Here is a 22,399-nt window from a genome sequence, read left to right on the forward strand (position 1 = left end):
TAGCGTTGCCATGGCAGCAAGCTGTTATCTTGATAGTAATCGTGTGTTTGTTTTATAAAGTCAGCTGATCTCCGCACGCTGCAGCTGTTCCTCATGAAGCTCCAGATGTTTGCAGGTCTGGACCTTCTTCATGAGACAGACGAGCTTCCTGTGTGGATGCAGCGATGCGTTCGCTGGCCGTGGTTCTCGGAGACGTTGCTCCTGCTCACTGTGTGCTCTCACTAGTGGACGACTCGCTCAGTCTCTCATAGAGCAGCTGCTCCTCCTTGATCCTGGTCCTGTTGGAGAACTCTTCATGTTAAAGAGGAGTTCTTCCTCCCCCCTGTCTCTGATTGCTTCTCAGAAGGGGCTTCAAAGCACACTCACACCGTCATCATCCTCACTGCTCCTGTGTCCGCTTACATCAGGAGTTAAAACACAACTGTTATTACTGCTGTTGCTACTTTTACACACTCAGCTGATCTGCTGGGATCAATTGAAGCATCGGCTCTGTTTCCTGTCTGAAATCCCCCAGCTGCTGTCCGTTTGTCCTCTGTCTCCAAAAATAGATTCCCCCCCCCCCCCCCCCCCAACACACACACACACACACACACACATCTCCTCAGGTGGAAGAACAGCGCCTCCTGCTGCCATCAGTGATAACTGAAGGCAGCAGCTTCTTTGTGTTGCTGCACTGGCATGCTGAAGTCATCAGTAAAATGAGTAAGAAGTTCACAGGTTAATCATCAGTAAAAGTCAATAAGGAAATGGGTCAGTTAGGAAATAGAGTAGGAATAAAAACAGTTTCAAGTTCAGAGCTCTGACCTCACTTCCTGTACTAACAGGAAATGCTGATCTCCTTCATAACGACGTGGCTGTGGGGCCGTGAGGAGAGTCAGACGTGAGCTTCAGCAAATCTGCGACGTGCAGACGTGAAGTTTCAGTTTCTTCAGTTTTTAGTTCATTTCTGTGAGGGACCATCAAAGTTCTCCTTCATCAGAGCCTCGGCTCCTCACAGCTGCCCTCAGTTTGTGGGCTCGACACACTGAGAACATCCTCAAAGTCCGACTTCTTCCACTGATCCAGGAGCAGTTTGGTGACAGCCTGTGAGTTTTCCAACCTGCTGGAGCTCCTGTCCCACAGCTTAGCCACAAGTATCATTATTATTAAATTAATGTTTTGCAAACTCTCAGATCTGAATCTGACCCAGAACGTGTTGTGGTTGCATGAGAAGCCAGCTAACCTCAGCTGAGACTCTCAGGTTGGCGTGTTTTGACGATTCATAAACATCATTCGAACGTGCATCTCCGTAAACGTCTTTGACTCTGTGGAAACGGGAGACGGGTGGAAAGTGGTGAAGCCGTTTTTAACCCGACGTGTTGCTGCTCTCGTTGTTTTTCATGGCAGGCTGCAGCAGGCTCAAGAGGAGCAGCGCTGCGTCCAGGTGGAGAAGGTGAAGGTGGAGGAGGAGCTGAGGAGCGAGATCAACTCGGCCAAGGAGGAAGCTCTGCGGCTTCGTGAGCTGCGAGAGGGAAACAAGAACGAGCGGAGCCGGCAGAAATATGCCGAGGAGGAGCTGGAGCAGGTGGGGCCGTTTAGAACGCCGCCCGTCCGTCCCTCCATCAGTTCATCGGCTCATCTTTGTTCTGTGTTCACCGCAGGTCCGCAAGGTGCTGAAAAAGGCAGAGCGGGAGCTGGAGTCGCGAGCCCGCTGGACACCGCCGGAGGCGCTGCAGAAGTGGCTGCAGCTGACGCACGAAATCGAAGTTCAGTATTACAACATCAAGAAACAGAGCGCTGAGCGGCAGCTGCTACAGGCCAGAGAGGGGGTGAGTGAAGTGTTGGCTTAAATTTAACGTTTCTCTGATGGACGTCTGTCAGGGACACTTCCTGCTGTGGAAAATGGCCAAAAAGCAAAAACCGTCCCTGAGCCCCTTCAAGGTCGTCTCCAGGACCTCTGGAGCTGCTTCTACTTTCAGATCTGTCTGGAAGACCTGCTCTGGTGTCCTGCAAACATCAAACTCTTAGTCAGAAAGTGTCCAAACCTGACAAACCTGTTGGTGTCCTCTGGGTCGTTCATGGTGAGTTCATCAGTCAGGGAGAGGCAGGGACATCCTGATGCATGAGGGAAACGGTCAAGCCCACTGAGGCCTTTCAAGAAAAGCTGTAGCTGACTGGTCCAAATTTGTTTTATACAGAAACAGGGCCTGAGCAGAAACACAGGACTTTAATAAGTCTGAAAGTGGATATTTCCGAGTGTAATACGAACCAAAATTTTGTATCATGTTTGGTTTAGACGCACTATGAGCTGAAAGCGGAAGTCATCCAGGCTCTTTAGTCTGGTTTGACAGTGTGTTTCCTGCAGCAAAACCCTTCATTATCCTCAAAGACTTCCTGGAAAATAATTAGTTATAGTTAATTAGTTATTAGTTAAAAATAGTTGGGGGCTTATCCGGGATTGAGCCAACAGTTTACATTTAGCTTTCTTTCCTAAACGGGAGCTGAGGTGACTACTACACCTGACTGATAAAGAGTCACTGTTGAGACTAAATGTGGTGGGAATCCTTGATCAACATATGGTTGCATGGGGAGATGGCCTTGAATGCACCTCACACATGATACAGGAACCATATCGGGATCCTCATCATTTCTACATTTTGTCATCCTGACTGTGAGACAAACAAGCTAAAGCACACATGATGAAGACGCTGTCATGAGCTAAGATTTATAGATTTGTAGGAGCAGCACAGTAAACTGCAAAGAATCGATATATTCTGTTACTGGTTTACCATTACGGTGAGAAAGAACACACGCTAACATTGATGATGATGATGAGGCTGGTGTTTCAGGCAGAGAAGATCAAGAAGAAGAGGAGTTCTCTGTTCGGCACGTTTCACGTGGCTCACAGCTCCTCGCTGGATGACGTCGATCACAAGATCCTCTCCGCCAAGTGAGTAAGCGCAAAGCCTGCAGTTCCTCTGACGTCCAGCGGAGGCAGCAGTGAGTCTGTGCTCCCATGTTAAACTTTACAGCAGAAACAAACATGTTTGCAGCCTGATACACAAACTGTTTGGTCTCTGTAGATTATTTGTCTAAATAACCTGTTTTAAGTTAAATTAAGGCTTAGAATTGGCATTTGGAGGGGCGTGGCCTGCTTGATGGACAGGTGACTGTGGAGTCCCTGAACTATTCTTTCTTTATAAAGATTCCTGTTTCTTTCCTCTGTGCTCACTCTGTGGGAATATATTTGCTGATACGTCCCGTTACACGTGCACCTGTGTTACCTGCACAGGTAGCTTATCTTGCTCCTCTTCCTCCTCAGACAGGCCCTGGCTGAGGTGACAGCGGCGCTGCGGGAGAAGCTGCACCGCTGGCAGCAGATCGAGTCTCTGACGGGCTTCTGTTTGGTCACCAATCCAGGCCTCGGTGCGCTAGCCACCGCCCTCAACCTGGACCCGTCCTTCCTCGGGCTGCGACCTCCGACCCCTCAGCACCTTATCCTTTCTGATGACCTCGATGACATGGACGAGGACATCCTTTCTCCGGGGACGCTGCAGTGTAAGTCTGCTCTGTGGCGTCATCACAGTAACCCTGAGTCAGTTTAACTAGCAGCTGGAAAGCCGGCTGTGATCCTGAGTTAGCTTAGTTAAGCTAACACCAGTGTGTGAATGTGTGTGTGAATGGGTGGATGACTGGATATGTAAAGTGCTTTGGGGTCCTTAGGGACTAGTAAAGCGCTATATAAATACAGGCCATTTACCATTTACCATTTACCATAACTCCTGAGTTAGCTTAGTTAAGCTAACTTAGTTAAGCTAACTTCGCTTTGATGCCATCGCTTTGATGGCTCTTAACCTGCTGCCTTTTGCAGATCAGCTGATCTCTACACTCACAAACAAAGATTTGGATGTTCTGATTCGTACACTTTTGCTCTCTGATCATTTCGTTAGAATAAAATCTTAAGGTGAAGTCCTGAATTAAGAACAGCTTTCCTTCAACTCTTCTTCTTCTTCAGAGTCACATGATGCAACAAAAACACAAACCCTAATCTTCAGAGTTAATCATTACTTACCTTCTCTCAGCTCACCTGTGGTCCCCTCTCTGTCTCCACCGTCTCCTCTGATTGGTCTTATTTTCTTGCCGTCTCTTGATTGGCTCCTTCCAGACGCAGCGTGGCAGATGGACCGGCGAGTCAGCGACCTCTGGCCCCTGAGTGGCATCGCCGACACCCAGTCACCGTGGAAACAATCCGGTTGGCCTCACCCCTTCCTTAGCCTTCCTCTCTTCTGATTGGTTCATACCTCTGTACAAACCCACCCAATCAGCACTTAAATCACATTTAAGATCCTTTAAAGTTTCAAAGGAAACTCAGAGGAAAAATTCAGAATAATTTTTCTTCATTCCTGCAAAGTCTGAATAATCTTTTTCAGTCAGACACAGAGGCATTGATCAGTCGTGCAGAGACGTTCACATGAACACAGATTCTTTTTCTTTGAAGTGCGTTTTACTATAGAAAGTTTTCCTTTAATCAAGGAAGTTAGATTCAAAGTCCTTGATGGAAATGTCAGAATATTAAACAGTTTGATCGTAACACACGGGAGCTGCTGGCTGTTCCACCTGAAACTAATGTTACAATGTAACTATAGGCACCAATGTAACTATAGGGGTATGATTGTAGCTAATGTAACTACAGGTACGAATGTAACTGTGCCAGCTTTATGTAGTTACCTGTTTCAGGTATTAAAGATAAAGTAAATTTAAAAAAAAAAAAAGATTAATACCAAATCACAATAAATATTCATATTAACCATGATTGAAGTCAGACTTTTATTCTGATAAGTGAACGTTTGACTACTGATTTTGTCAGATTTGGGAAAGTTTATTTTTTTTTATGAAGCTCATTTTTATCTGTATTTTTGAATCACACCTTTTTGTGGTTTATTTTATCACCTTTTGAATTTTTAGAATTGTATTTTTTTTAAGTGGAAAAACTGTCAAATTGAGCAGTTACCTTTTCCTGGGCTGTAAGACCTCGCTGAACATGGATACACTAAAATATCTAAAAGAGCATCAAGTTTGTGTTTAAACATGATGATTTAATGGATACAAACTTTGAATATTTTATAGCCTTGACCAGAAATTACCTTCTCTAGATTATCAGGCTGACGTGTGTCCAAATATAACGGTGTACAGAAAGAGTTGAGCGCGCACGGGCACTCAAATTTAGTTTTTCTTCGCTCAAAATAAATTTTTCCTCAAAATGCAACACTTGCACCTACAATTTTTTTTTTATGTTTGCTCAGAATAGTAACACAAAGATGACGCCTTACTAAATGGGTAACATTAATATTCAGATTTGAATCTGAATATTTTTTAAACTCTTTTAAAATCAGTGAGTTTATCACGTTTGGCACTAATGATTTTTAGTTACTGTGTCAAAATATTAAACCGGGTCAGTGTCCCTGTGAACGCCTCTTCGAGTGTTTCTCTTCTTCCTCCTCCTCTTCTTCCTCCCGTGTGGTTGGACATTCAAACTTCAGTTTGTTCTTCTGCTTTTTCTCTGAAGTCCCGGAGCCCTCGCTTCATTTTAATAACCTGCTTCTGCCTCTTCCTTTCACTAACATCCACTTTAATAGCAGCTGAACGTGTTTTGTAACTCGGCTCGACTGTGACGTCAGTTCATGCAGCAAAAGCTTGAAAAACAAACAAAAATCGCTTGTAGAAAAATAAAACGAGCTCAGGTTGAACGACAGACGAGCTCAAAGAAGAAACATGAAAAATGTTCTGAAGAAAACACAGGATTTTATTTTGAAGGTTTGGCTGCTAAATTTCAAAATACAAGCACATTTTTCTTTGTGACCCTTTTTAGTTTAAACTGCTTTCTTCTATTTATGAGCTGAGTTTATTTTAGCTTTCCAAAATAAAAGCCTCATTTGTAACTCTACTCTCTTGGTCCTGCAGCTCAGAGCGTGCTGCCCCTGCGACAGAGGATCGGAGACCCCGCCCTGAACACTTTCAGCTCTCAGAGGTTGGTTGAAGGGCGGAGCTTGGTTCCACAGGAAGGACGTGACCCGTTCACATCGTGCCGCCCTCCCAGCGGCCGGCAGAATCGCAGCCGCTCCATTGGCCACCTGGAGTTCCCCCCTGTGCCTCCCCCCTCTCTCTCCTCTGCCCTGTCTCACCCCTCCCTCAGCCCCACCTCCTCTTCTCACCCCCCCACCTTCTCCTGCTCTCCTCCACCTTCTGACTCTTCTTCATGCGCTGAGGGCACCGCCCACGTTTCTGCTCCGTTCCTCCGTTCTTCCCATTTCCACTCTGCGGAGGCGACGTCCAGCCTCCCGCCTGGAGGGGGGGCTGCGACGAGTCAAGCGCAGCGCTGTCGCTGCAGCAGCTTCCGGTATTTTTCTCTGCATGACTGTTTTCCAAACCTGATGCACTAACGAGACCGAAGCAGTCGAATCAGCGGCCTCGCTCGGTTTGAGATAATTTATGAGACTCGTCGGTTCGAGTTTTAGTTTGAATTCTCAGGTGGTCAAAAGTGAAGGACGTGCAGAGGCCTGCAGGTGATCTGTGGGGACGCCTAAAGGGAGCAGCTGATAGAAGAAGGGACGGTTGTCAAAGTATATTAGAGGTTCAGGAGGAACCACGTGGACGCCGTCCTGGCTGTAGAACAGCGAAGCTTCTCTTCGTGGTTCTTCTGGCCGTGTTGCAGGTGTCTGCAAGTACAGCTTCTGTTTAGGGGACTCAGTGAAGGTGTTCAGATGTACCTCAGCTGGTGTTCAAAGCTGTGAAGTCGACATGTGACCAGAGCTTTGTCTGTGTTTCTGGTCAAAAGCAGCTGCTGGACCAGATGTGGTTCAGTCGGCTTCGTCAGAGTGTGGTCCTCAGCTGGAGCGCTTTCTTTCAGAATTTAAAGTATAGCAGTGCTCAGGATCGACGTTGTTGTTGTTGAACCCTGGAAAGGTTGTTAGGCCATCCAGTCGATGTGTTTGTGGAGTTGCTGAAGACTTGCGAGCTCACCTGGTGTGACCAGAGTGTCCACACCTGGGGTCGCCTGTATTCAGCCCTGTGACGTTCATCGACTGGAGCTCAAAGCGTAGGTCATCTTTAGAACTGCGTTTCTGTTTGAGACACCAAGTTATGATTAAGTGTCTCCAGATTTTAAGTTGTCTTTTGTTTTTTCTTTTTTATATGGTGGAATAGTTGTCTGGGTTGGAGGAGTGTTGTTGCCCCGAGCAATGACGACAGATTGGAAGGTGGAGGTGAGGTGGAGCTTTGGATTGTTTAGTCCCATCAGGTTTGTGGGAACTGGACGATGGCAACGAGAGAACTTACTGGTTGATCTGTGTTTCTGCCCTCTGCAGCTGAAGGCTGGTCACTAGGCTCTTGATGCAAACATGGATATAATCCTTCAACAGAGCCCTTTATTATTTATTTATTACCCTTTATTCATAGTTGCTTCAAACACTGGCCTCAAAGGTGCTGTGAGATTACTCCAGGAAGCAGTGCACCAGTTGGTCTTTGGTTGTCACGTTGCTAATTGTCTCGACTGGTGTATGTGCGCCTTTGTTGAAGATGTTTAGAAGCTTTAACATGTTGAGTGGAGCCACTGCTCCTTTAGATGTTTGGATTGATTCATCAGGATGTCTGTTTGGTTTCTTATTCCCAACGATCCCGGGAAAACGTTGCTGCCTTCGTGGCCCAACCTCAGATAAATGGACGAAGACTCTTAAATGTTTTGAATTTAGATTTTAGGATCTTCTACGAGCGATCTTTAGTTCTTAGAGTTAGAATACAAGAGTTTTGAGGACTTTCTCTGAATTTGTTTCCTTCCAAACCTCAACAGTTCAGGTTGAGAGTTTAGGTAAGAAGAGATCAGGGGTGCGGCTCACTTTGCTTAAAGAGCTCTTGATGAATGAGGCCCAATGTTTGACGGTTTCCTGCAGACTTTCCTACTCTGTTATTAACATTTATGTCTTTCAGGGTCTCTGTGGTTTGTTGTTTCCCTCTAACTTTGCCTTCTACTTAACAGAAAACATCCTCATTCAAAGCTTCTGCTTCACGAACTCTTTATTTTCCTGCAGTAATAAATGCACGAGTCAGTCGTTTCTGTGTCGGCGCCACGTTTCCACCAGTCCGAGAACCAGTCATTACATATCAACACGTAGCAGGAGGCGGTTTCTTCTGTTCATCCTCCATGTTTCTAATCAGACTGCAGCGATTCAGACACGAGCGCACGTTTACGGCGTCGTGTTGGCAACACGCAGCAGGCGGTCACCGATGTGTCGACCATGACTGCAGCGGTCTGTGTACTCAGTTATTCCAGCCATGGCTGCCAAACTGCAGCTCAGAGGTGGATTCTGATTTTTAAAAATGGTGGCTAAGAAGCTCGAGCAGTCGACCAATCATCTGCAGCTTCACCGAGATGCTCTGTCAGCAGCGTCCCGGTGAAGTCGCAGCAGTCGGGCCGAGGCGTGACGCTCACGCAAACCATCGTTTCTGATTTTCTCTTTTAGGGACATCATGAACCGCTCAGACTCTGACTCCGCCCTCCCGCAGTCTCACAGCGACCCCCGAGGTCAGCACAGCTCAAAGTCCTTCCTCCTGACGTCCAGGCTCCACCCACTGCAGGACCCGGGCTCCAGGCTGGGTGTGGGAGGTGGAGGAGGAGGTCTGGAGAAGAGCTCCAGCCTCGGGGAGCTGAGGGGCATCTCTGCTTCCGTCCTCGCCTCCGCCTGCTCCACTCGCTCCCTCTGCATCACATCGGACGCTACAGACGGAACCACCGTCTTCTCGTCGTCCACCTCTTCCAGCTCGTCAGGTAGCGCCCGGGGGGCGGGGCTCCAGGTTCCCACCAGAAAGGGCGGCACGGAGGAAGACGCCGGCGAGGATAGCGAGTCGTCCGGCAGCCGCAGGAGAAACGCCTTTAACAAGCTCTTCAAGAAGAAGCATGGACGCTACTGAGCATCACGCCAAACCTTCACCTGCTCACAGGAACCCAAACGCTTTACGCCGCCGTTTGATCGTGTCTCTGCATGACGGCGAAGATCAGACCTCACATACCACCAAAGAAAAGACGAGGAGGAGCCGAAACAGGGACGACCAGACTAACCATCAGCCCCAGTGCAGCAGACTAACACCAACATCGGCTCCCAGAGTGTTTAAACGCTGTTGTAGTGGAACTTTCACTGCAGGAACTGCATCCTGTGTAAAAAGCTGTTTGTGAGTTGATATTGTGTGCAGCTGCTTTCACGATGTTACCAAAGAAATGTCACGGTTTTGTTTCTGAAAGTGCCTCAAAGTCCAAAATCTGCTGTGAGGCAGACTGTGGTTTGTAAGTGATGAAGATGCCCCAGAGCACTGCAGTGGCTGAGCCTCACCTGTACGGAGGCCTGAAGCTGCCAGACTAAACAGAGTCATGTAAACAGCTCAGTAAATAGAATATTTCTGCCTTTAAATGTACCAAAAATAATAAATGTTGTGGTCTTAAAGCACATCTGCTGGTTCTGTGGGATTCAGGGCGCGTTCACTCCTGCGTCTGTTCAGCCTGTTTAAATGAAGCTGGTTGTCAATTTGGAGTCATAAATGACCTTTAGAATAACTTTGAGTCATTCCTGATGGCGTCTTTTATCTACTGATAACATACAAACGGGTGATTTTATTATTTCAGAGTATTTCATTTGTTCTCATCGTTGTGGAAGAACATGAAAATAGATGAGTGGAAACACCTTTAATAATCTATTAATCCATTTATCAGTTCACTGATCTGAGAGACAGGCGAGTGTTTAACCAGCAGGGGGCAGCACAGGGCAGTCTGTCACCAACTCGGGGCTTCATGTGCGTCTTCAGTTTTATTAGAAGTGCAGCACAGCCTGTACAGCATTAGACTGTCCAAAGGCTACGATTTACAGGTGTTCCCTAAATGCATCAAATGGCCACCGGATGATTTCTCAGAAGCCTTTTGGAGGGAGAAAGTTCTCACAGGTCAAAGTTCCACCTTCAATGACGCCATGTTGGCGTTCTGATTAAAGATGGCAGCATGACCGCCTTTAACAACCAGCCAATAGGAAAGCAGCTTGAAATGACGCTCTGCCCAATGGAAGTCAAATGTTTGAAAATCAAAATATTAAGGATGGAAACTGGAATCTTTGGTTTGGTTGTGCTGGCAGACTGTATGATTGGTCGTCCAGCTGTTACCATGACAACACCTAGGATGATACAGAAAGGGTCCAAAACATCGGTGCGTTCATAGGAGCAAAGCCTGTGACTCGTTTCTCCACACAGGAAGCTGTCATCACCAACAAAGGCTTTTATACACCTGAACTCGTCAGGTCTCATGATCTCGCACGCTTCGTATCGTGAGGTAAAGACTCCACAAGAATACAGAGAAAACCCAAACAATCACATGATGCTCCACCATTAAGTGCTCTCGACAGTAGGAAGGGAAAACTCCAGCAGAACCAGGCTCAGGGAGGGAAGGCCCTCTGCCGGGTGGGGTGAGGGGAGGAAGACAGGACGCTGAGGAGGAGGATGATGATGATGAGATGCAGGTGTAAGTGTCGATGGTGAGAAGGCGGGAGGAACAGGGTGTCTTCGTCAGGGAGGTTTTAGAGAGCTGAGACGTCTTTGACATCCTAAAAGAAGTCCTCCTCCGTCAGGACGCTCTGCTGTTTCTACAAGAACGTCTGTTTAACCTTTTCATTACCGAGGGTTTGTAAAGTGTGGCAGAGGGCTCCCAGCATATCCCCACCACCAGGTTTACTGTGTTTACTGTGCGCTCGCCAACCTTTAGTCTGATCACCAGAGTTCTGCACAGACGTATTCACTGAGGAGGACCTCGAGTTCTTCATCATCGATGCAGACCAGGAGGCCGCAGGTCAGTGAACGCCTCGTGTTCTCGGGGGTTGGATTTGAAACGTCTGCGCTTTCCGTTGTTACGACAGAGGTTTTGAGGTTGAGTAACTTCTCTTTGGTCACATTTCCGCAAGCGTCTCTTTCACCTTATAAGGTCTCCTCCTTCATAAAACTTCTTCCTGTCTGCTTCACCCCTCCCCTCCAACCACGTCCTGTGTCTCTGCTTAGTGCTCAAACCGCCAAAGCTGATTGGTCTGAAGATACGGTGACATGCAGTGAAAACAACACTGTAGTAAGTGTGATGTTGAGGCCTTTGTTGTTTGTCCTGAACATGAAAACACGGTTTCATGTGCCTGGATGGCTGCAGGAGGAAACGAGTCCTCTTTGACAAACATCATGTCAGAGCATCTTCCTCTCTGCTCCACCCTCAGCTTCACCACAGGCGTGGGTTTCTCTTGTGATGCAAAGAGCTCAGGCAGCACTGATGAAACAAAAAAGGAGAAATGAGAGAAGAAATATCTGCTCGAGTGACCCAACTTCCTCTCAGAGCCGAGGAGACGTCCTGCAGCTTCCTCTGTTTACACAGATGCACAAAAACACAGGCTGTGGTCGACAAACTGACACAAACATGCTAAAAATATGAATAAATATCAGTCAGAGATGGAACACCAGCATTATTATTGCTGTTTCTTTTCTTTAAGGCTGAAATTATTGATGAAATTCAATATTGTAGAAAGTGAATAAAAAAAGCCTAAGCCTAAGCTCGGTAGCAGAAATGTGAGCCGTAAACAAAACGTTTGGTGACCTCACTCTGATTTCTTGACTCCAGCACCTGCACTTTGACCCCACAGTTCGACCTTTAGCTGCCTGAGGTGAGCACATTTGGACGAGCAGCTCCACAGACTGAACGAAGGCACCACGCAGACTCAGGTACCTGCTCAGCAACATCCAATCAGCATCCTGTACAGAGGCGAGAGCTGCCTGCCATGTTCAACCTTTTAAAGAAATAATCATGTTTACAGCGGATACAGAAACTGGTTTGGTGTCCGTAGATAATTTCCTCCTTCATAACAACTGTTTAGATTCTGTTACAAATACATTCAGTCAATTTTTAAGCCTGTTTAATAGAACAAACATTTTATACTCACAGATTAGTGCGTAATTATATTGTCCATCAAACTGATGCAGTCTGAGCTAACAGCAGCTAACAGCAGCTAACAGCAGCTAAAAGGTGGTAAGATTAGCTAACAGCAGCTAACAGCAGCTAACAGATGGCAAAATTAGCTAACAGCAGCTAACAGCAGCTAACAGATGGCAAAATTAGCTAACACCAGCTAACAGCAGCTAAAAGATGGTAAAATTAGCTAACAGTAGTACTTTCCAACGGTTCAGCATACATTAACTCCAGCCGTCACGCAGCATTGACAGCTGAGGTAAACAGCCTTCCACAGATAGAGAAGAAACCCGAATGTTTCTCCGGCTCCTCACCGGCCAGCGTGAATGTAGACAGCGTACAGAGAGCGGGTTTTCATTTCTCTTGGCTGTATAAAACATGTTTGTCCCATCCCAGCCTCCGTATCTACAGGTATGTAGCTGAAGTGGGTAAGAAAACAAAACTCAGTTGGATACAGTTTATAATCCATATAGTGGTGAAAATGAAAACACACTGTAAAGGTAAAGTTTGCATTATTAGGGGCGTGGCCTTTTTGTATTAAAGGTGCATGGCGGTGCAGGCAGCTGTAGCTGCTAACTGTCTGCTTTTTTGGTGCCTTTTGTACTTGCCAATCATAAGGCAGTACCACTCGAACCCAATGTTTCCACTTCCTGCTCCTCTGTGACTCTGATAGGACCGTAATCTCCAAAGTGAGCATCAGACCTGAAGCCAGAGAGCGAGACCATGAAGTGATCAGGAGAGAGTTCACTGAGCAGAACACTCATTTTCCATCAACTTCTGTACACGCAGACAACCAGAGCAGTCGCCCCCTGCTGGCGATCAGGAGGAGTGCATTTTTAAAAGCTTCATTTCTGTAGTCATATTTTATTTTTAAAAAATCCACAAAAACATTTGAAGAAACTGTTAATGATGACAAAACTGCAAACAGTAATTAATGTTTAAAGACTGTGTAATGTTCACAGAGGAAACAGAACACAGTGGGTGCAGGAAGCAGTCGGAGTTGATGTGATCAGATAACCGTGTCGCGTTTCGTAGCGACTCTGTTGTGAAACAGATTTAAGTTCTTCATTTGTAAACAAAATGACTGAGAACAGTGTTTGTGAGTCTTCCACTTCTGAGCGCTCAGCGGTTTCACAGGTTTAAATGTGCCGACTGTGCAGACCGAGCTCAGAGACGTCAGGTTAATGAGATGAGCTGAATTAAACCAGGTTTAATTGATGGGCGTGAAGCTGCAGGACGATCAGAAACAGAGCGAGGTGACGAACATGTGACAGAACATGAGCTCTCTCTCTCTCTCTCTCTCTGAAATGACTCTGCTTCTATATTTAACCTGCAGGCGGGCTCTCTCTCTCTTTCACACATACTCGACATAAGCGAGGCGGCTGAGAGACGACGAGCAGGATGGAGGTAAAACTTCTCAAACTTTGCTTTCAGCTGCTGCTGGGTTTACACGTGTGTGTGTGTGTGTGTGTGAGTGAGTTCTGCTGCATCACAGTGGAGTTTAGATCAAAGTTGAGCACCCTGCAGAGTGAACATTTTAAAAGGAACTGCTGCAATTTCACCATGACTCTGAGCAGGCGGGCAGTGTGGCGTCCACATATTTCTGCTCATTCTGGCTTTACTGACGCAGAGACAACGCTGCAGGTTCGGTGAGGTGGCGTGCACTGAGCGTGTGCAAACTGCAGCTCAGTTTGAACGTCTGCTGAAGCTCGCTCGTACGATTCCACGAAGGCCCAGAACTTATCTCTGCTTTAAAAATAGTTATCAGCTAACAACGAACCGCAGCCTGCTCTGTCCTCACAGGACGTGGAGAGAGGCCTTCCTGACATCAGGGCTGGATTACTGACGCTGTGCTCAGAGCATCTTCACATGGTCCCAGTGCAGCTGCATGTTGTGTATGAAAGCATTTTAGCCGCCATCATGTTGTTGTTGTTCTGGGCAGGGAGTGACCATATTCAGATGAGAGGGTGGCGAGGAGCTCAGACTTATTATTGGTCCCATGACATCATTAAAAACGCCCAACAGCCCAAACAGAGGTCTGGTTCAGAGAGTCCAGTTAGCTGAGGTGAAGCTAGCAGAGAGCTACCAGCTACAGCCGCCTGTGTCTCCATCCACCTGTCAGTTCAAAAAGGGACTTAATCCTCCGATAACTTAGGACTCCACCTTCTTTTCCAAATATGGTGACTTCCTGCTGTGAAAGAATAAAACATGGGAGCCACCAAGAAACTACCGTTGAGGACACCTGTGGGTGACGTCACAGTGAGTGGACGATGACAACGATGAAGAGTCCTCAGAGTTTTAGCAGAAGATGTAAAACCTTCATCTTCAAGGACGTCTGGGACTCAGAAGACCATCGAAGTGCCAATGGGCCCCATAGCTGTACACATACACACACTCAGACACACACACACACACACACTCAGACACACACACACTCAGACACACACACACACACACACACTCAGACACACACACACACACACACAGACACACACACACACACACACACACAGTAGCAAAGAGGAAGTGGTTTAACGGCTGTTTTGCTTTTTTCATCACTTTCTAACTTCAGTTTATGGATCAAACACTCACCATGGAAACAATGCACACGACTCTGAGAGGGCGTGTGTGTGTGTGTGTGTGTGTGTGTGTGTGTGTGTCTGAGTGTGTGTGTGTGTGTGTGTGTGTGTGTGTGTGTGTGTCCTTGAGGCGATGTTCATTATCTGTTGAATGTCAGCAATGTGAGGCCTTCAGCCCGGATCAACCACACGTCAACAGCTGTGTTGGTGTGTCCCTGTTTATCTGCCTTTGTGGGGACCCATGTGTATTCCAGCTCTGTGAGGACGGGCAGTCTCCTCTCCTGTTTGAGGACTGTTTTTGTTGGTTGCCATCAGTCAAATGGACCACCGCCAGGTTCGACTTGTCGTCCGTGAAGAGTGGGTGTTTTCTTGCTGTTCACACGTCGGCGTGTATTTATTTTTAAAGCTTCTAACATTCCTCTGAGCTGAAGAACCGTGGGTGCGTTCTCTAAGTAACCATCATCCAGCAAAACACGAGGGTTTGACGACAGCGTGACTTTAAAACTGAAAACATAGCTCATAAATAAAGTTTGGGCCATGTGACCAAGAAACCACGCCCACTTTAAGGCCTGCAGCATTCATTCATGCACAGCTCTCTGAGCTCTGCAGCAGCTGTTTGGATCTGGTCCCAGCTTCAGGGACAGATTGGACTTTAGTATACGAGGAGTTCACTCAGACCATCGGCTGACAGCTCGTCTCAGGTGTTTGGTTTGGGCTTCATGGGCGTGGCTGTAGCTCAGGTGGTAGAGCGAGGTTGGTGGTTTGATCCCAGTCTGCATGCTGGCAACATGCTAACCCCGAGCTGCTCCACGTGCATCCATGTGATAGACGGAGCTCACATAGAAAAATAAAGGTGTGTTCAGACAGAAGAGAAACGTGCTACATATGAACAAACATCTCCACCTCGCTCTCATTTGTTGTAGAAGAAACAGACCCAGTCTGTGCTGGGGTTTTGTTGGCCTGAACTTTGACCTTTAACCTGCTTACTGAGGCCTGTAGAAGCTGCGATGAAGAGTCTCTGGTGTGAGAGGTTTTCACCTTTTTGTCAGTAAAACTCACATGAAGACGATGGAGGGAGATTTATGTTACAGCACAGATGAAAGCACGATGACGATGCTGCAGCGTCTGTGGGCAGACCTGAGACTATTATCAGGACTGAAGGATCAAAAGCTGAAAGTCGGACGAGCTGCGACTGTGATGGACGGACGAGCAAGTTTAGTTTCTGACTGTAAAAGTTTGAACAAAACAAAGAAACGTCTCAGTTTTAACTTCCTGTTGTTTGGAAACGAGTTGAGTCACTTTAAAGGAAACACCAGCGAGACGGCCTCTTCATCCTCTGAGCAAACGAGCTGACACGCCTCCATCCTAACATGGTTACGCTGCCACACGGACTCCCACAGATCATGTTTGCACTACCTCACCTATGCCTCTGTGGGGGCGGGGTCTAAAGCCGACTCCAGTTGCTCACTTTTTATTCTCAGGAATAAATGAACCAAAATGATCAGGATACCAAGTTACACCTGCCTCAGCTTACAGACTCGTGATTGGACGGCTCATCAATGAACAGTGACGCGTTGACTTTACCTCGACACCTGTCGGGTAGGACAGATGTTACCGCCCGTCCTGCTGCAGCGCGCAGAGGAAAGATCCGGGCGCGATGACCTCAGAGTGGACGAAGCGTCGCACAGAGACAAACTCAATCCTAAAAATCTTTAACACGATGAAATCTGCTGCAGACGCATCGCTCGTGTCTATCGTTACTGACATCATCACCGCCTTCACCTGCTCGCTCACCTGGTCTCTCCTCTCCGTCCTCAGGAACAGGCTACGTCGCAGCGCTCCGTGGCTGAACTCGCCAGGAGGTTCAAAGGTGCGGCTCCGCCACAAAGCCCCGCCGGGAATGAACAGGTGAGTGTGACGACAGCCGGCACACACCAGGACGTAGACACGTCCAGTGCAGACCTGCTATCATCTGCTAGAAACAGTCAGATTTATGGACTCGGGAAGAATCAGTAACTCATCAGACTCATACATGGTGACAGGATCTGACTGATTCAGGCAACCTTTTAGGACAGGTGTCCATACTGGGAGTAATGGTCTTTTTTTAACTGCTGTGTTTGTTGTTTACCAGGAGAAGCCGGTCAGACGGCGACCGCCCCGCACTCTACAGCTGCCCAAAACCCAGGGAGGCGAGCAGGTGAGACAGATGAGATTAGGGAAAACGATGAAGACGCCTGAAACATGTTCAAAGCCAGCCGATGGTCTGGTGGGGCACTGATGTGTGACGGTTCAGTTAAAACAAAGACTACACAAACACAAAAACAACACAAATGGCAGGAAACAGTTAAAAATGATGAAATTACTGATTTATGACTCAGAAAAAATGACAAAACTATTTAGTTCAATACATCAGATTTTTTATTTTGTTTAGTCTTAAATCACAATAAAACAGAGAAATCAGGCCGCCGCCTCAGAGCAGCACACAGCGACAGTGAGAAGGAAAAACTGTCCTGTAACAGGAAGAAGCCTCCGGCAGAACCAGGCTCAGGAAGTGTGAAGTGTGAAGCACTTCTGCAAAGGAAGCAGAAGAAGACAAAAACACCGTCGATGGCGACTTTCGTGCCGTGCTCCGTCCTCTCCGTGGTTTGGTCGTCATAGACCTGAATCAGAGCCGATCCGGTCTTTAAGTCTGACGTCACTAGCTGTGTCTGGGCCTAAACTCCGCTGCAGGTCCATATATCAAACATCACTATGGCATTACTGAGAGTTGAAAAACTGTCTAAAGTCTTTCATCTTTAATAAAATGATCAGCGTTCTGCTCTACCAGGTGTAACAACTGAGTTTAACATCCAGGCATCCATGAAAACTGAATTTATGACATTTAACGGAGTTACAAGTTAGCAGGAAGTTAGCTCGCTAGCTTCTATCTAAATACAATATAGCATGTCCTGACTGCGGGGTTTTGGAAACAAATTCAAACGTACAGCTCTGTTATCACTTCCAACATAAATGAAGACAGAAAACTAAACAGCAGTGACGTTTGTAGGGTTACTGAAGTTTGGCTAGCTGGTATATAATGATGTGCTACGTGACCGCTAGCGACACAGCTATGTTAGCATAATATAAACAAGCTAACTTTTTTTCCACTGGATAAAAGTTAGCGTGAGTGTTCTCGGTGGTCAGGAACAAATGTAATCGCATGGCAGGATGCTGTAAAAGGAGCAAACTTCAGCCAGGAGAACAACTGAGATAATCCATCCACAATACGAGGTTAGTCATTCATATACTGCTGCATGGGCTGGGCTGTAGCTACATCCTAAGGTTTTAAAAACTGAGCTTAAATAAATGATTAGCGGTAATAAAAGCCGAGGGAGGTCAACAGTGATCACTGACTGTTTTAGGAGCTTTTTGAGATTAAATAGAAGAGTCTCTTTCCTACAACAATCAGCACCTCGAGGTGTCAGTTGTTGTAAACTGGGCCTTTATATCTGCAATTTAGTTGCACTGTTTGTAATATTTAAGTTTGAGCCAATAATCGTTGTTGCTCGAGTCCACGCACCCTTCAGAGGTAACTCAAGAGCATGATGGGATATATTGTCACAGAAAATCCACAAACTGTGACAGAACTGTTTCACGTTCTTCTGGTGCGGTGACGGAAAAAAGGCAAAAAAATCAAGCATGACAATCGAGAGCTGAGGTCACGTTCCCGAGGAGCTCCTCGTCTGGTCTCCACATTTACATGAAGATCTACGAAGTAAACTCACCTGTGTGTGTGTGTGTGTGTGCGTGTGTGTGTGCGTGTGTGTGTGTGTGTGTGCGTGTGTGTGTGTGTGTGTCAGCCTCCTGCAGGTGCCCTGACGTCACCTGTCAAAGTCAAGAGGAACTCTGGTCTAATTGAGAAAATCCAGGTGAGTCCAGCAGGTTTCTGCTGCCCCCTGCTGGTGTAAACATGCACCGACATCACTCCGACATCACTCCGACATCACTCCGACATCACTTCGACATCACTACGACATCACTACGACATCACTCCGACATCACTCCGATATCACTCCGACATCACTACGACATCACTCCGACATCACTACGACATCACTCTGACATCACTCCGACATCACTCCGACATCACTACGACATCACTCCGACATCACTCCGACATCACTCCGACATCACTCTGACATCACTACGACATCACTCTGACATCACTCCGACATCACTACGACATCACTCCGACATCACTCCGACATCACTCTGACATCACTCTGACATCACTACGACATCACTCTGACATCACTCCGACATCACTACGACATCACTCCGACATCACTCCGACATCACTCCGACATCACTACGACATCACTACGACATCACTCTGACATCACTCTGACATCACTCCGACATCACTACGACATCACTCCGACATCACTCCGACATCACTCTGACATCACTCTGACATCACTACGACATCACTCTGACATCACTCCGACATCACTCCGACATCACTACGACATCACTCCGACATCACTCCGACATCACTCTGACATCACTACGACATCACTCTGACATCACTCTGACATCACTCCGACATCACTCCGACATCACTCCGACATCACTACGACATCACTCCGACATCACTCCGACATCACTCTGACATCACTCTGCAGGCTGAACTCGTGCTCTCGCCCACCGGTCCTCCTCTGAAGAGCCCTGGCATCAGGATGCTGCCTCTCAACTTCCCCCTGCCCTCCCCTGGCTCCGCCCCACCTGCTACCTCAGTAACCCCCACCAGCCCAGTCACCTCTCCTGTAACTGAAAGCCCCGCCTCTTTCGAGGATCCTGCCACTGTGGCGGAGGGATCGGTCCTGCAGAGCATCAACAAGGTGAGACCCCTCTACGGCGTTCATGTGATGCATTCAGTGACCTGTAAATCCCGGCGCCGGCCAGCCTAAACACTCAGTTGATCACCCTTTGGTTCTCCTCCAGGGCAGAGCTCGCCACTCCATCCGCCGCCGTCCGCCATCACGCCGCCACAGGACATCCAGCAGTGGAGAGGTGGAGGCCAAAGACGCAGCAGACACACAGGTGAGCTCCACGACTGACCCCGCTGACAAAACTGCAGCAGGCGGCGAGCAGGACGGCGAGCAGGGCGGCGAGGGTGACGTGTTCAAGAAGGAGGATCAAACAGACGCCCCAACAGCTCCTGAGAAAAAACAAACTCACGAAGAGGAAGAGCCGAAGAGCGGCGACGGTGATGTGAAGGAGGGAGAGAAAGGATCTGCAGAAGAAGAGGAGGCACCATCATCATCAGAGAAGAAGGAGGAGGAGCCGAGGTCGCCAGAGACGCAGAAACAGGACCCGACCGAAGACGCTACACTGACAGACGGCAAAGAAGAAGAACAGAGCGAGGTAAAGTACCTGTTCTCCATCAGTGCAGTACTCTGTGTACTCTGTGTACATGTACTTCAAACTGCAACGTTTCCCCGCAGGAGGCAGCGAGCTCAGCCCGATGAAGACGTCGACGAGCCCCTGGAGTGCTGGGAGAGAAACCCCGTATCAGCTACACCTGACTGAAGAGGCCTGCAGACGCTCAGGAGGCGAATATTTAGAAACTCTGAGGCGCCGCCCGCCATCTGCGAATGAGCGAAGACGCTCGGCCAATCGTGCAACGGTCCAGCCAAGCTTGTTCGCTTCTGTCCACTCAACGCCTTTCCACACCACAACACTTCCTGTTCAGCCATATATACTGTGACCTGTCTGTTCTTACTGTGTGCTGCCTTCCATGATGATGATGATGATGATGATGATGATGATGATGATGATGATGATGAGTGGTTTGTGTCTGTGAGGGAACCCTCGAAGCCTCGTTGGGTCTGGGAGCCTCCGAGGTTTTGATTGGATGACGACGCGCAGCCTGAGGAGGCGGTGATGTCACAAAGTGCTTCTGATGATGAAATTAAAATACTTTTGCTACCGTGATGATGATCTGCTGTTTCATTTGATCTGGCAGTGCTCAGAGAAATAAAGAGTTGCTGATGACCTGCACGTTTCCTCCATCACATCCTCACAGCTGCAGCGACGAGGAAGCTGCCTGTTAGTCAAACAGGACACGCCCCTGATAACGCAAACTTATCAGGGGCAATAAACACATGAAGGTCAGCTGTACAAGTCTGGCCCACTGAGCTCTGGTGAAGTGCAGAGTAGAAATTTGAGACTTATCTTTACAAATAAAGACTCGTCGTAGTCCAAATGAACAATAGGTTAATCTATTACAATGGTACACAACGTGTGAGGAGGAAACAGTGGGGAGGAAAAACTTCCTTTTAACAGGAAGAAACCTCCAGCAGAACCAGGCTCAGGGAGGGGCGGCCATCTGCTGTGATTGGTTGGGGTGAGAGAAGGAAGACAGGATAAAGACATGCTGTGGAAGAGAGACAGAGGTTAATAATAACTAATAATTGAATGCAGAGTATGAACATGATGTCAACTGTGACTGAAGAAGAAACTCCCAATGCATCATGGGAATCCCCCGGCAGCCTACATCTATTGCAGCATAACTAAGGGAGGATTCAGGGTCACCTGGTCCAGCCCTAACTATATGCTTTAGCAAAAAGGAAAGTTTGAAGCCTAATCTTGAAAGTAGAGATAGTGTCTGTCTCCCGAATCCAAACTGGAAGCTGGTTCCACAGAAGAGGGGCCTGAAAACTGAAGGCTCTGCCTCCCATTCTACTTTTAAATACTCTAGGAACAACAAGTAGGCCTGCAGAGCAAGAGTGAAGTGCTCTAATAGGGTGATATGGTACTACAAGGTCATTAAGATAAGATGGGGCCTGATTATTTAAGACCTTGTATGTGAGGAGCAGGATTTTGAATTCTGGATTTAACAGGAAGCCAAAACAGGAGAAATATGCTCTCTCTTTCTAGTCCCTGTCAGGACTCTTGCTGCAGCATTTTGGATTAGCTGAAGGCTTTTCAGGGAGTTTTTAGGACTTCCTGATAATAATAACAAACTAGTGGAACTTCGTTCGCTCGTTCAGCAGCAGGTAAAAACTTTCAAGGTCAAAACACAAGAAAAAAAAATCCTCTCAAAATTTAGAGACCATCATGAAATCAGATCAGGTACGATGAGATGATGAACACGACGTCCTGACCAACCTCAGTAAGACAAAGTGAAGCAGGCCAAAGATCTCAGACACGTCCTGCTGTGATGTAAAGAAACAGCTGAGTCAGTGACATCATCAGTGGGAGAAAACCCACAGTGGGTGAACCTTCCCAGGAGTGACCGGTCGACCAAAATTACTCTTTAGAGAAGAACCCAGAAGAAGACCTGCAGGCTTCTGAGCTAAGGTCAGAGGTCACGATTCAACAATAATAAAGGGACTAAACAAAAATGAGGAGAAACTCACTGATCAGCTCAAAGTGACCAGAAACTTCATTTTGTGTTTATTTTTCCTGTTTGATGAAAGTGTGACCAACAGGACGTCTCAGCTCTGAATCAACCTGCAGGTCGAGCCGCCGCCTGGATGATCTGGTTAGAGCGCCGTACGTCTCTGCTTGATGCTCGCTGATGCTCAGATGGTTTCAGGCGTTGGGTGGAATAATTAAGGAAACGGCCATGGGTGACTTACTTAAAGCAAACAAACAGCAGAGGTTTGAAAGAAACGAAACCAAAGTAACTGCTGTTCTCGTTTTCACTGCCTGCTCGTGGGACAGAAGGAGCTGCACCGAGGAAGCAGCTTCTGCAGGTTTCTAGGAGCCTGCACATCCCGTCAGCTGAGCAGCGAGGAGCGTCCTGCGTGGGCGTCACGTTGGGAAA

The 22,399-nt window shown here is 47.4% G+C and overlaps 2 protein-coding genes across 3 annotated transcripts in view; both read left to right on the plus strand.

Annotated features, from left to right (window-relative positions):
* Nucleotides 1-9,580, plus strand: part of LOC102780479 (stromal interaction molecule 1-like) — an 18,033-nt gene extending 8,453 nt beyond the window's left edge. The window contains exons 8-14 of one of the 2 annotated variants that reach the window (XM_087847580.1): nucleotides 1,387-1,564; nucleotides 1,641-1,808; nucleotides 2,829-2,929; nucleotides 3,302-3,537; nucleotides 4,145-4,231; nucleotides 5,941-6,376; nucleotides 8,496-9,580. In XM_087847580.1, coding sequence (XP_087703706.1) covers nucleotides 1,387-1,564; nucleotides 1,641-1,808; nucleotides 2,829-2,929; nucleotides 3,302-3,537; nucleotides 4,145-4,231; nucleotides 5,941-6,376; nucleotides 8,496-8,943 — 1,654 coding nt within the window. In that variant the 3' untranslated portion in view covers nucleotides 8,944-9,580. The remainder of the gene's footprint in view (nucleotides 1-1,386; nucleotides 1,565-1,640; nucleotides 1,809-2,828; nucleotides 2,930-3,301; nucleotides 3,538-4,144; nucleotides 4,232-5,940; nucleotides 6,377-8,495) is intronic. The other variant, XM_087847581.1, reaches the window with a different exon arrangement.
* A 3,767-nt stretch (nucleotides 9,581-13,347) lies between these two features.
* Nucleotides 13,348-20,562, plus strand: dub (duboraya). The gene is made up of 7 exons (XM_087847629.1): nucleotides 13,348-13,414; nucleotides 16,405-16,494; nucleotides 16,718-16,783; nucleotides 18,426-18,494; nucleotides 19,251-19,466; nucleotides 19,570-19,992; nucleotides 20,073-20,562. The coding sequence occupies exons 1-7, from the start codon at nucleotides 13,409-13,411 to the stop codon at nucleotides 20,094-20,096; spliced, it is 894 nt and encodes a 297-aa protein (XP_087703755.1). The 5' UTR covers nucleotides 13,348-13,408; the 3' UTR covers nucleotides 20,097-20,562.
* Nucleotides 20,563-22,399: the final 1,837 nt, after the last annotated feature.

Source organism: Neolamprologus brichardi, chromosome 10 (assembly GCF_056152115.1).
Source record: "Neolamprologus brichardi isolate AB-2024 chromosome 10, ASM5615211v1, whole genome shotgun sequence".
In the NCBI taxonomy this organism is placed as follows: Eukaryota; Metazoa; Chordata; class Actinopteri; order Cichliformes; family Cichlidae; genus Neolamprologus; species Neolamprologus brichardi.